Source organism: Hyperoodon ampullatus (assembly GCF_949752795.1).
Source record: "Hyperoodon ampullatus genome assembly, chromosome: 3".
Taxonomy (NCBI): Eukaryota; Metazoa; Chordata; class Mammalia; order Artiodactyla; family Ziphiidae; genus Hyperoodon; species Hyperoodon ampullatus.
Genome location: NC_136916.1, coordinates 165,062,313 through 165,076,767, shown reverse-complemented (window position 1 = coordinate 165,076,767; position 14,455 = coordinate 165,062,313). Strand labels below are relative to the sequence as shown.

The 14,455-nt window shown below is 46.0% G+C and overlaps 1 protein-coding gene across 1 annotated transcript in view; it reads left to right on the top strand.

The window, feature by feature from the left end:
- PTPN21 (protein tyrosine phosphatase non-receptor type 21) overlaps positions 1–14,455 on the top strand; it is a gene marked incomplete at both ends in the record, with an annotated part of 60,842 nt that overhangs the window by 38,009 nt on the left and 8,378 nt on the right. Inside the window, 3 exons of the mRNA XM_079700622.1 lie at positions 3,970–4,030; positions 6,409–6,493; positions 10,760–12,198. Coding sequence (XP_079556748.1) covers positions 3,970–4,030; positions 6,409–6,493; positions 10,760–12,198 — 1,585 coding nt within the window. The remainder of the gene's footprint in view (positions 1–3,969; positions 4,031–6,408; positions 6,494–10,759; positions 12,199–14,455) is intronic.

Here is a 14,455-nt window from a genome sequence, read left to right as displayed (position 1 = left end):
TCTTCCCGGACAAGGGCTTGAACCCGTGTCCCCTGCATTGGCAGGCGGATTCTTACCCACTGCACCACCAGGGAGGTCCAATAACTTTAATTTTTATGGTCATTTCTTTTAAGGCTCTCAATCCAGACTGTGCTTAGTCACATTTAAAGTGATAATGATTCTGAAGTATTGATAGACTCGTTCTCACGGTCCAGATGGGCATTTAACGAAACCGCAGCAGGCCTGGAACTGGGCAGTGAATTCTGGACATCAGGTTCAGGCTGGGGCGACCAGTGGCCCAGGAAATGTACTCTGCTTGCATAGAAAGGAGGCCTTTGCTCCTAAGTGTCCCTTCCCCGCTCCTCAGTCCCGATACATTGTCTAATGGTGTTTGGGGTGGCCTCATGTGAGTCCTCTAACCTTGACCTAGATGACTCTATTTTAGAATTTATAGAATGGCGTGATCCATCTTTAGTCTTGCTCTCTCTCTCCACTTTCAAAGTACATTAGGTAACAGAATCATCTTTTTTATGTCACCCAAGCCTTAAAAATGTTAGATAACAACAATCTCTTTGCTTTTTAATTTATAAAATGGGGATAATGGGGCTTTTACTTAACATTTCTTTAGGGTTGGAATAGGAATTAAATGAGGTAATGTCAATCTCTTAGGTGAAGTGACTTCTCTCGCCCTCTTCCCCACCCGAAGCCCCAGAACTGGTCATGCTATAGTCGACCTCCTGAATTTATATGAGAAGAGCCTGGAAGGGAAGAGGACTCTTGAGAGGGGTCTTGGTATGGGAGGCTTTTCTCTCTCCTCTCTGGGGGGAGCAGGGGAAGGGGAGGTTGGTATCCCCCAACCTGCAAAGCCAAGTGGTAGAAGTTTCCACAGACTTTCTCTAGAGGGGGAAGTTGGATTTCTGTCACCAGTGGGCTGCTTGCTGAGCCTTGTCAGAGGGTTGGTCTGTGTTCCCTGCAGTTTAGGTGTAAACTAAATATGGGTGAATACGGCAGCTGGTCTCTGTTCTGGAGACTTCTGTGATCAGGAGATTGACTGGAGTAGGCCCTGCCTGGAAGGGGATGGGGTTGCCCCACTTCTTCGAGGCCTACTGCAGGGTTTGAAGAGACTGCGAGAGGCTTGGCAGAAGAGAGTAACCCCTATCCCGTTAAAGGAAGGTCATTAAGATCAACACTTCTCAGGTATTTCCACCATCCAACATATTTTTTGTTCATCCAAAGTCACTCCTCTGCACTAGCTAGAAATACATAAGAAAGGAAGCTCACAAAGCGAAAGTCGGACGACTCTTAGCAATTCACAGCCTTTACAGCTCAACTGTAAATGCTTAGCCATGAGCATCAACTTCAGTCCTCACTCACTATCTCATTCATTTATTCAGCAAACATTTGGCACTTTCCTTGTGTGCCAGGCACCAGTGGTACCATGGTGTGTCGTTTGCCTCCATGGAGCCTACGAATCTGTTGAAGTTGGGAGGGGGGTGAGACAGATAGTCAGCTGTTAGGGGCATGTGCTCAGGAGTCTGACAGACCTGCCTGGTTCAAGTGCCAGTTCTGCTTATTTGCCACATGGCCAGGAGCAATTTACTTAATCTAAGGATCAGTTTCCTCACCTGTAAAATCAGGATAATAACTGGCCTCGTTTATGGGGTTGGTGTTAGGATCCCATGAGGTAATCAGGTATAGCCTTCAGCACTGTTTTCAGTAAGTAATATCATTTGTTTTACTTGGGCTAGCAGCCTTTTCTTATTTTGTCATCTCCAGTACGCGCATTCCAGTGGTTTTCTTTTTTTTTTCCTAAGTTCTTCAGCTGCCTCAGTTTTAGCAGCACCCGTCAGCATAGTAGCTGCCCCAAAACACAACCAACAGTTACACCATTTTCTCTTGTGTACTAAGTTTAGGATAGCTGATCTCAGAGTAAACTGCCTTTATAAGAATATTGGCAGGAAGAAAGAGGAGGTTAGACTATTAGAACTGACGGTGTGGCTGCCTGCGTCACAGTTTGGCAGGCGGAAGACTTACTAGTTTGTGTTCAGCAGAAGTGGCCTCTCCAGGTGGCAGTGTCGCCTCCATCCTGGGTGCCACCAGCAAGGTGCCAAAATAGATCCCGAGTTTGGGAGTTGCCGCCTGTGCTGCTAAGCTCTGCACCCTTGGATTTTGGGTTTACCACACTTAAGTTTATTCTTGTTTCCACTGGGCAATCCTGGACATGGTGTTGGAGGTTTCTATCAGCAACCTTTCTCCCCATCTCTGAATTTTGAATTTATAGTACTTTAAAAGTTTGGTCAGTTTACTGAGTCTCTGGACTAAATATGAACTTCAAAGGACCCAGTTGGCCTAAACCTAGTCCTAACAATGTAGAATAAAGGGAAAGAAAATTTCAAGGCTACAAAATGCAGTGTCTTCAAATTCTGGACACAAATTTTAAGAATATATTAATGTGCAGTTAAGGAGTGATTTAAAAAAAAAAAAAAAAGGCCCAGACACCCTCCTGACTTGTTTCACTAAGGAGGCCTCCTCCTTTACTAATATATAATGCTTTACCAATTGATGCAGGTATTTTTGCAGTCTAATGGAATTAATATCCATTTTATTATTGTTAAGTAATAATTACTGGCAGAATGGGGAACATCCTTTGGGAAAGAGACATCTATTCTTTTTTTTTTATTTTTTGAGACATCTATTCTTCATCAATAATCTTAATACCTTCCAGTGATAATAAAAGGATATTATTAAAGCATTTAATCAAAAAAAGTCAACTCTTAAAAGCAACTGTAGCTACTTGATAAGCTCCTAATAATCAGTAAAATTTTTTTAATCTCAAAAATCTTGTAAAAGTTAGCTAATATTTAGGGTTTGAATATAGTAAATTAGTTGTTAGAGTGCTAAGAATAATGTTAATTTATGAGACATGAGGCTTGATATTATGGTAAATTTACTGATTAAATGGAGCTAGTGTTTACTTTGTGGACTTTCTAGTAATTAGTCCTTAGAACACTATAACCAAGGGTCACAAAATATTTTTGTAATTAGTAATTATGTGTCACATAAGCTCATGAGCTAGGAACAAATGGTCAGCGGTTTTTCAAAAAGTGCTTTGACAAAATTACATCATCAACAAAGCCAAGAATCCTATGTGTTTAGGTTCCTTGATCTTATTTGCAATATAACTGACCACACATAAGAACAACAATAAAAAAATGTCTACCTCTGTTTTAAAAAGATTGAATTACCAAAGGACTTTCCTGTTTCTTGTTTGTGAGCTACGTTTATTCAAAGACGGAACTTGCTGTGAATATCTTAAAATCTCAGATTATCTCATAAATATTAGTCGGCACTCCTGAATATTCTCATTCCTTTTTAAAAAGTACACTTAAAACCAGAGAGAAGTTTCTTGCTAAGAAAGGTGAATGGATTTATCACAGGCCCACCAAACCAATTTTCCTACTGTTTTGCTTTCCCTATCTTAGTTCCTTCGAGGAAATATAGATTCTTAAGTTTCCAAAGTTATAACCTTATCTCTTCATGGAGGTGGTCAGTGCTGAGCCAGGCCTACAGAGGAGATGCATTTGCACTGAATCTTGCTTCCCTTGGAATGAGTTTGTGGCCCTCTGGCGTGGCCTGTTTTCCCCTCTGCTTCTGATCACTCCAGAGGTTCCACCCAAATGGACCAGGGAAGGTTACTGCTGCCCATCCCTCTGGTAGTCCAGGTGACTGATGCCCCATGAGGCTCAAACCCTGGAGTGTGGTCAGAGGGATCTGGGCATCAGGAAAGGGCCGAGGCCCCAGGTAAGGACAGAAAATCTCCTTTCTCTTCTCTAATTTATGATTGGATTAGTTTGTCTTTTGCTTTAGAAGATTTATCGTTTTACCTTCTTATTAACTTATTTTGGTAGAATTAGGAAGGTTATGTGTATATGAGTGTGTGTGTATATATATATATATATGCTCTTCTCAAAGACATGTCTTATTTTACAGGCAAACTCAGACCGTCATAGTGAACCCAATTAGGAGGAGGTCTTCTTCGAGGATGTCTCTGGTAAGAAAGAAGGAAAAAAACAATTGGTCTTTTTCTTTTAGTGATGTCATCTTCCTTAGTAAAATATGCTTTTAGCACTGTTAATTTTTAGTTTGAACCACAAAAGTGTGCTGATATTTGACCAAAGAAATGGTGATTTTCCATAGCTTAAGCCTAATATTTATATAATATATATAATATTTATTATATTATACATATTTAAATATTAGGTCCAACTTCATATTAAAACTTTTGTGAAAATGGCTTTACTACCCAAAGCAATCTACAGATTCAATGCAATCCCTATCAAACTACCACTGGCATTTTTCACAAAACTAGAACAAAAATTTTCACAATTTGTATGGAAACACAAAAGACCCCGAATAGCCAAAGCAATCTTGAGAACGAAAAATGGAGCTGGAGGAATCAGGCTCCCTGACTTCAGACTATACTACAGAGTACAGTAATCAAGACAGTATGGTACTGGCACAAAAACAGAAATATAGATCAATGGAATAGGATAGAAAGCCCAGAGATAAACCCACACACATATATGGTCACCTTATCTTTGATAAAGGAGGGAAGAATGTACAGTGGAGAAAGGACAGCCTCTTCAATAAGTGGTGCTGGGAAAACTGGACAGCTACATGTAAAAGTATGAAATTAGAACACTCCCTAACACCATACACAAAAATAGGCTCAAAATGGATTAAAGATCTAAATGTAAGGCCAGACACCATTAAACTCTTAGAGGAAAACATAGGCAGAACACTTTATGACATAAACCACAGCAAGATCCTTTTTGACCCACCTCCTAGAGAAATGGAAATAAAAACAAAAACAAATGGGACCTAATGAAACTTAAAAGCTTTTGCACAGCAAAGGAAACCATAAACAAGACCAAAAGACAACCCTCAGAATGGGAGAAAATATTTGCAAATGAAGCAGCTGACAAAGGATTAATCTCCAAAATTTACAAGCAGCTCGTGCAGCTCAATAACAAAAAAATAAACAACCCAATCCAAAAATGGGCAGAAGACCTAAATAGACATTTCTCCACAGAAGATATACAGACTGCCAACAAACACATGAAAGAATGCTCAACATCATTCATCATTAGAGAAATGCAAATCAAAACTACAATGAGATATCATCTCACACCAGTCAGAATGGCCATCATCAAAAAATCTAGAAACAATAAATGCTGGAGAGGGTGTGGAGAAAAGGGAACACTCTTGCACTGCTGGTGGGAATGTAAATTGATACAGCCACTATGGAGAACAGTATGGAGGTTCCTTAAAAAACTAAAGATAGAACTACCATACGACCCAGCAATCCCACTACTGGGCATATACCCTGAGAAAACCATAATTCAAAAAGAGACATGTACCAAAATGTTCATTGCAGCTCTATTTACAATAGCCAGGACATGGAAGCAACCTAAGTGTCCATCATTGGATGAATGGATAAAGAAGATGTGGCACATGTATACAATGGAATATTACTCAGCCGTAAAAAGAAACGAAATTGAGTTATTTGTAGTGAGGTGGATGGACCTAGAGTCTGTCATACAGAGTGAAGTAAGTCAGAAAGAGAAAAACAAATACCGTATGCTAACACATATATATGGAATCTAAGGGAAAAAAAATAAGGGGGGGTAAGACGGGAATAAAGACACAGACCTACTGGAGAATGGACTTGCGGACATGGGGAGGGGGAAGGGTAAGCTGTGACAAAGTGAGAGAGTGGCATGGACATATATACACTACCAAACGTAAAATAGATAGCTAGTGGGAAGCAACCGCATGGCACAGGGAGATCAGCTCGGTGCTTTGTGACCACCTAGAGGGGTGGGAACATACGTATATGTATAACTGATTCACTTTGTTGTAAAGCAGAAACTAACACACCATTGTAAAGCAATTATACTCCAATAAAGATGTTAAAAAAATTTTTTGGACTATTAGCCAAGAGTAATCAGTAGATATTTAAAATACTAGATGATTTTGCCTAATAAGATTAAATATACTACATATAAGCTTCTTATGTTCAATTGTTTATATAAGAATTCAGGAAATTTTTGTCTATTCCTTCTTGCTCTTAACTTTTTGGATACAGCTTGTTTTCTTGTGCTGTCTGATGTCTGATATCAGCGCATAGGGCTTAGCATTGCCATTCTGGCACTGAAAATGAAACACTGAAATGATACACTGAAAATGAAACACTGAAAATGATAGATATGGTAAGAGCTATAGGGTCTTCATATTTATTTTTCATATATAATATGTTTGGCTGCTTTAGAAGTTTTTAACGGAGAGAAAGAAACCAGCAGAAAATTACTTAACACATATTACATAGGCAATGTGTTTTAATGCTGTTTCCAATTTTCCATTTCTTAGCCTAAACCCCAGCCCTATGTGATGGCTCCCCCACCCCAGCTGCATTATAATGGACATTATACGGAACCATACACTTCTTCCCAAGGTAAAGTACACTATTTCTGAAATGCCTTACAAAATTATTATGAATAAATTAATGAGAACTTTGAGATCTTGAAGCCAGGATAATTTTTGGCTGAAGTTACTTCCAAAATTGTTGTCATGATTATAGCCAACCTGGATTCATAGAAGAAGCTGCCATTATAGTCAGTTTTTTGGAAATGGGTGGAAAATATTCAATATCAAATTTTGATGCTCAAATTTGGCCCACGGGCACTCCTTCAAGGTGGTTCCCATGTCCTGTTAACACACCCCCAGTAGCCTTTGAGTGCTTCCTTGCTTTCCAGCCTGGGATGTCCCAAGCTCATTTTGTTTTTTCCTGCTTGAGTCCTTCCCACTGTAAAGTATTAAACATTTTATTTTTATCTATTTATGTTCATCTTTCACATGATGGGTATAGGGACTCTGTATTTAAACAGCGCCTCCAAAGCTAAAGCTCCAGCATTCATTTTACAGACTCTGCCTACAGGGCTCTACTATAAAGGCCGAGGAGATTTATGCAGAGAAGTAATTCCATATCTTAAGCTTGGAATCTAATAGTGGAGGATAAGACAAGTACACAAATAACTTAAATGCAAAGAGAACATGATTGTTGTGATGAGAGCGAGTGAGCAATTGCTCATTATGTTGAAGAGACTGAGAAAGGCTTTTTGGACCTCGAGAGATGGGTAGATATCCATATGTAGAGAGAGGCGGGTTCCTGTTGGGATCGCTGCTCCTGGTTTTGTGAAGGGGGGTGGGTAGTGAATGCATTGGGACTAACAAGGAAGAGGGTGGCTGGCCTCAGTCCCACAGGGAACTGGTAGAACATGGTGTGTGAAGGGACCGGAAGGTGGGTGGTGACGCATTGCTGGTGCCGGGCCTCGTGTGTAAGATGAGACTTTCTGTGCAGTGCGACGGGTGGGTGGGAGGGGATGGATTGGGCTCTGGGTTCTCAGAGTGTCCCCCTCAGGATGTTTTCACCTTCTTCACGGTCTTCTCCTCCTTGCAGGCTGCCCTCCTTTGGTTTTGTGACCCCAGCTCCCACCCACTTCCGGGAAAAGGCTCTTCTCTCTGCACTGTTCGTGTTTCCTTGCTGTTCATCCCTTTTCCTCCATCTGCAAGCATCCTACTGTTTTTCCTCTCTTCTCTCTCCAAAGTGCAGTTTGAATTATTTTTTTCTTTCATTTTTCACCCCACTTCTGAGAGTAACACGTGTGTGTTCCTTCTGCCTCCTGGTTACCCCTTTACTTCTCCTACCTTTGCTACTCCGTTCCAGCTGCCCTCTCGCAGGTCCCCAGAGCCCCGCGCATTCTCCTTCCCATCCGATTCCAGCAGTCTAGCCTCTTGACAGACCTCTCTTCCCCGCGCTGGGTTCTCCCTCCTCCTGTACCATCGGTGCTCCCTGCTCCCGAAGTCTGCCCAGGGCCTCCTCTCCCACCGCGGTCTTCCGCAGCGGCCTCGTTTCATCCGTGGCTCGGGTTTCAGTGAGGATGACTGTCTGTGTTTCCCACCCCGTCATCACTGCTGTGCTCCAGCCCCACATTTCATCTGTCTGACAGCTGCTGGGGAAGTGAAGGGAGCTACTGCATGTGAGCCCTCAGCAGGCTACCCGGCTGAGTGGGAAGCGCTCAGTGAATATTATCCACCATCACAGCTCGCTGAAGACTGACATCCTGCATTTGAGCCCATCGCTCTAGCCCACAAGTCCCTTTGCCCAAGTTCCTTACTTCTTTGTGACGAAGTCACCCTCCTGGTTCCTTGGATTCCAAACTGCGTGTAATTTTTCTTTTCTCTTTTTGCCTTCAGTACCCCGACACTTGCAAACCCTATCGCCTCTGATGAACTCCATGTGACATCTCTTCCATGTCCCCTTCGCCCTGTCCCTCTGCTCCTGCCAATCCAGTTCTTTTTTTTTTTTTTTTTTAAACGTCTCATTAGTTCCTGCATCATAGCAGCTGATATCTTCAGTCTTCAATCCCCACTCTCCCTGGTTCACCTGACACTCAGCAGCCAGGCTCATCTTATCCCGTCTCTCTGACGATCATTCCTTTGTCTAGTGTTCAGCGTTCTCTGTGATGTTTCTTCATGCTACCCTTCCTGTCTTATTCCCCACTGTTCTGGACCCTCTCCGGCTACCTGGTACTCCAGCCAGACCGAGCACGCCCTCTGTGCCTCGTCTCCCAGCTTTGCCCGCACTGCTCAGTCACCCACAAGGGTCTTTATCCCACGCACCCTCCTGCCCACATGCTTCCACCCAGTCAGGAGGGGCTAGGCTGCGGCGTGGGAACAAATTCTAAACTCTTAGTGGCTTACACGGGAAAGCTTGCTTCTTTCTCAGGTTACCCGTCCTTCGTGCACTGGCAGGAGGGCTCGGCTCCACGTCGGCCTCCCCAGGGCCTCGGGCCGGGGTCCCTTTCCATCTGGAATGTTGGGCACGGTGGCAAGGAGAAGGGAGCATGGAAATGGCTTCTGTGCCCTCTGCTCACTTCCCCTTGACTGTTACTCGTCACGTGGCTGTGCCTGCCCTCCCGAGGTGAGGAGGGGGGATCCGAGCAATCCGCGCACATTCAGAGGTAGAGAGCCCGGCTCCTGATGAAACCCCACCCACACACCCCAAGGCCCCTTGAGGGCTGTATCCCCTGGGGGGTTGTTCTTGGTCTTCTCCCTGTCCCATCAGCCTGGCCCAAGCTGGAAGCGATCCTTCCCTCCTCCAGACTCCTGTAACGCTTATCTCCTTTAATTGTCACGCTTCTTCCTTGGATTCTGGTGATTTTGGTACACACCTTTCCCTTTATATTTATCTGGATTCCAGTCATTTTCCCCCCGTTAGTTCTTAGCATAGTCTCTTACACATACAGACTCCTAAATGAATGGTTCATGGAGTACCCGGAGGAGCCTGGAGTTGGGGAGGCCAGGCCGGCAGCTATCGTGCTAGTCTGGATGGGCTTGAATGAGGCTGAGCTGAGACAGCAGTGAGTAGCGGGGACTCCATAGACGCAGATTGCAGAGTGTTCCAGATACAGGAAATGGACAGGAACAAGGAAGCATTGTGTGTCCACAAGAAGAAACAGTGGTGCTTTTGAGGCCCATTCCTTTGTGGCTGTGTGTGCCACACACGAGGCTGTGGCATGTTCACTTTGATAATCATTTGGCACTTGAACCGCCAAGAGGCTTTTGAATCAAAACAAGAATGCTTTTCGATGCCAGCTGTTCTCTGATGGTTAGAAATCACCCTCATTAGTTTTCCAGGTGAACTACAGATTGGACTGAAGAAGCATGCCTCCTGCCAGCCCGAACAGGTGCACACACAGCCAAGCTAGATTCTGCTAGCTTGGACCCCAATCTTACTGAAGCATGGGGGCTGGAGCAGGGGGCAGGTGTGGCTGTCTTAGCAAGTGTCTTCTTGGCTTCTGGCCCCTAGTGAGGTATACAGCTACTGGTGACACTGTTGGACCTGAAGAGGCTCAGATTCTGCCTAACTATTGCCCTTTTGTGTCTTCACTGTGGAAGAATCTATACAGCCCACCTAGAGTTTCATTTAAGGAACTGTTTACAGACAGTTGGTGCTTGAACTAGCTCAGCATCATCAAGGCCACATCTCCAGTGAGGGGAGAAAGCAGAGTCAGAGACCCAAAGCCTTGAACAGTATCTCTGCCTGCAGTCCCCCAGAGTTCCAGAAAGTCTGCTTTGTGTCTGTAGTAAAACGTTTTTGTTGTTGTTTTTTTTTTCTTGCCGTGCGCGGGCCTCTCACTGTTGTGGCCTCTCCCATTGCGGAGCACAGGCTCAGCGGCCATGGCCCACGGGCCCAGCCACTCTGTGGCATGTGAGATCTTCCCGGACTGGGGCATGAACCCGTGTCCCCTGCATCGGCGGGCGGACTCTCAACCACTGCGCCACCAGGGAAGTCCCTAAAACACGTTTTTGACTTTCAAGACAGTGTTTTGTGGTACAGTTGTACTCTTAATATTGGACTTAGATTTGACTGCTCTTTATTGGGTGTCAAATCCTGAATACCACCCTTAGAGTAGGCAGGGCCATCCCCATTCTCTAGATGAGGAGGCAAGGCTCCCAGAAACCCCCTGTCCAGGGTCACTCAGAGCTGTGGCTAGAGCCAGGTCACTTCACGGTGGAGTTTCATGAGGTACACTGAGAATGTTATCAACGTAGGGGGCCTGTCTCAGTATTTGTCTAGAGCAATTGATCCACTTTTGTACCTTTAGAAAATCTCATTTTAAAATATACATTTTAAATGTTTTGTTTTTCCCCCCAGATAACCTGTTTGTGACCAACCAGAATGGATACTACTGTCACTCTCAGACGAGTTTGGATCGAGCCCAGATCGACCTGAGTGGTCGCCTCCGCAACGGCAGTGTCTACAGTGCACATAGCACCAGCTCCTTAAATAACCCCCAGCCCTACTTGCAGCCCTCACCCATGTCCTCGAACCCCAGCATCACCGGGAGTGACATCATGAGGCCTGACTATGTCCCGTCGCACCGGCACAGCGCCCTGATCCCCCCGTCCTACCGCCCGACCCCCGACTATGAGACGGTGATGAAGCAGCTCCACAGAGGCCTGGCGCCCGCCGAGAGGCAGAGCCACTCGCTGAGAAACCTCAACATCGGCAGCTCGTACGCGTACAGCAGGCCCGACGCGCTGGTCTACAGCCAGCCCGAGATCCGGGAGCACGCGCACTTCAGCTCCCCCCCGTCGGCCCACTACCCGTTCAACCTGAATTACAGTTTCCACAGCCAGGCCCCTTACCCGTACCCCGCAGAGAGGCGGCCGGTGGTGGGTGCCGTCAGCGTGCCCGAGCTGACCAACGTGCAGCTCCAGGCCCGGGACTACCCAGCCCCCAACATCATGAGGACGCAGGTGTACCGCCCGCCACCCCCCTACCCGTACCCCAGGCCCGCCAACAGCACCCCTGACCTGTCCCGCCACCTGTACATCAGCAGCAGCAACCCCGATCTCATCACCCGGCGGGTCCATCACTCGGTCCAGACGTTCCAGGAGGACAGCTTGCCGGTGGCGCATTCCCTGCAGGAGGTCAGCGAGCCCCTGACCTCGGCCCGGCACGCCCAGCTCCAGAAGCGGAACAGCATTGAGATCGCGGGGCTGACCCACGGCTTTGAGGGCCTGCGGCTCAAGGAGAGGACCATGTCGGCGTCGGCGGCGGACGTGGCTCCGCGGGCCGTCTCCGCAGGCTCCCAGCCGAACGTCGTCACGGAAAGGACAAAGCGAGATGAGGACGACGAGCAGGAGAGCCTGAGATACGGTCACAAAAAGTCTCTTTCAGACGCCACCATGCTGATACACAGCAGCGAGGAGGAGGAGGAGGACTTGGAGGAGGAGCGTGGGGCGCGGGCGCAGCCCTCTGCCCGGGCGCCCCGGGGCAGCTACTCCCAGCAAGCCCCGCTGAGCGGCCCCCACGCACCCGGCCCCCCGGCCGCCGGCCCCGTGCACAGCCTTGAGCCCAAGGCCCACGTCACTGAGGCCGAGAGGAAGGGGAGGGCCGGCAGCCCAGTTCCCACGCCCGGGGAAGGCCCGCGGCCCAGGAGGGACGGGCTGCTGACGCCCTCCATGTCCGAGTCCGACCTCACCACGTCGGGGAGGTACCGCGCCAGGAGGGACTCTCTGAAGAAGAGGCCGGTGTCAGATCTCCTCTCCGGAAAGAAGAACGTCGTGGAAGGGCTTCCGCCTTTAGGGGTGAGCCGTTCAGGGTGCACGGGGGGCCTCACCCAGCCCAGCACGGTGCCCTGTATACCTGACTTTTCTCAACACCTTCTGCCCTCTGTCCATCTTTTCTTTCACTCATTACTTCTGATGTTTTTCAGCTTTTTTCCTTTTAAGTTGTTTCAACTCCCCCCCACCCAGCCAACACATATTTTGCCCAGTTTTTGTCTTATTTTGTAATACTTTGAGTTTGATGATCTATGGAAATAATGCGGAGGGATTAGAATTTTTGTTGTTTTGCTGGAGGTAATAACTTAGGTGAAGTGGAAGGTAAATGTAGGAGGCTCTGTGGAATGGAAGAGAAAGAATGAATGGGAAGTTTTAGTAATGCAGTGTGCCAGAAAAGGAAGTAAAGGTTTCTCGACTTTAGCCAGGAGGATTGCTTTGTCAGCCACCCATAAAAATACCCTGCTGTGATGCACGGTCTAGGGCTGCTCTTGTTCAGTTTGCTTGTTTGGGGTCTGAGGGAAGCATTCCCCGAAATGTCCCTAATGTATTCCTAATGTCGCAGTCCGTGTGGGTACAGCTTGAACTGCTGGGCTGTGATCTCTGAGGGCTGGAGGGTGATTCTGGAGCTGGGAAGGTGGCACTTTGTCAAGACAAAAAACCCAAGAGCTCCAGGTCTCTTTATTTATTCTTTATATCTTTACTGGAGTATAATTGCTAAACAACGTTGTGTTAGTTTCTGCTGTACAACAAAGTGAATCAGCTGTAAGTATACATATTCCCCATATCCCCTCCCTCTTGAACCTCCCTCCCACCCTCCCTATCCCACCCCTCTAGGTGGTCACAAAGCACCGAGCTGATCTCCCTGTGCTATGCAGCTGCTTCCCACTAGCCATCCATGTTACATTTGTTAGTGTATATATGTCAAAGCTACTGTCTCACTTCGTCCCAGCTTCCCCTTCCTGCTCCCCCGCCCCATGTCCTCAAGTCTGTTCTCTACGTCTGCGTCTTTACAGTACCATTTTTTTAGTTTCCATATATGTGCATTAGCATATGGCATTTGTTTTTCTCTTTCTGATTTACTTCACTCTGTATGACAGACTCTAGGTCCATCCATCTCATTACAAATAATTCAATTTCGTTTCTTTCTATGGCTAATATTCCATTGTATATATGTGCCACATCTTTATCCATTCATCTGTCGATGGACATTTAGGTTGCTTCCATGTCCTGGCAGTTGTAAATAGTGCTGCAGTGAACATTGTGGTACATGACTCTTTTTGAATTATGGTTTTCTCAGGGTATGTGCCCAGTTGTGGGATTGCTGGGTCATATGGTAATTCTAGATTTAGTTTTTTAAGGACCCTCCATACTGTTCTGCATAGTGGCTGCACCAATTTACATTCCTACTTCCAGGTCTCTTTAAAAGAGAGACTGAGTGAACTGAGAACCCAAGGAAGGTCCCTTGTAGAAAATGCAGCTCCTTAATATTCAGTATGATAAATAACCGTGGTTTAAGCACTTTTTATCTACTTGAGGCAAAATATAAAAGAGCATAACATCATCTCTAGCTGCCATTCCCAGAGCATTTACTATGTGCTGAGCAGGCCATCTGCTTTACCATGTCCAGTTTACAACAGGCCTATTGTTTCTACAGATGAGAAAATAGACTCTGAGATATTAAGTAACTTTCCCAAGGTCACACAGCTAGTGTGTGACCGAACTGAAATTTTAAACCCATATTTATCTCCGCAACCGGTTCTCTCTATCTTCTACATTGTTCTGCATCAAAGTATACTGTATATATTATTAAGTAGTAATTGCTTGTCTAAGCTTTGCTGTTCTCTTTCCATTGAAACCTTTTAACTCTGAGTTCCTCAGCTTTGCCCAGGCATCTGTGGCATTGTCATATCAGCGTGTCGACTCTGAGTCATCTGGCTTCCTTGCTCAGGCTCCTCCTTGCCCAGGGCTCCATTCCCTGTGCCCTGCGCTCCTGCCAAGTGAAAGTGATTAATTAGCCTATGCATTCTGTCTCCCAGGTGCTCCCAGTGTCCTGGCAGCTAGGGACTCCTCCCCCATTTTTGCTGGTGGGCATATTCAGACCTGAGGGCGCGTCACAAATGTGGTTCTGCCCTAGTGTATTATTAGATCTTCTAAGATGCTACAGACATCTTCATAAGCAGGAGGAAAGTTCACACACTATTATAGTGGTTGTGAAATAGATCAGTGTACACAGACTCAAACTACTGACAGTAGTGCGGTGAATTTAAACGTGTTTTCTTTT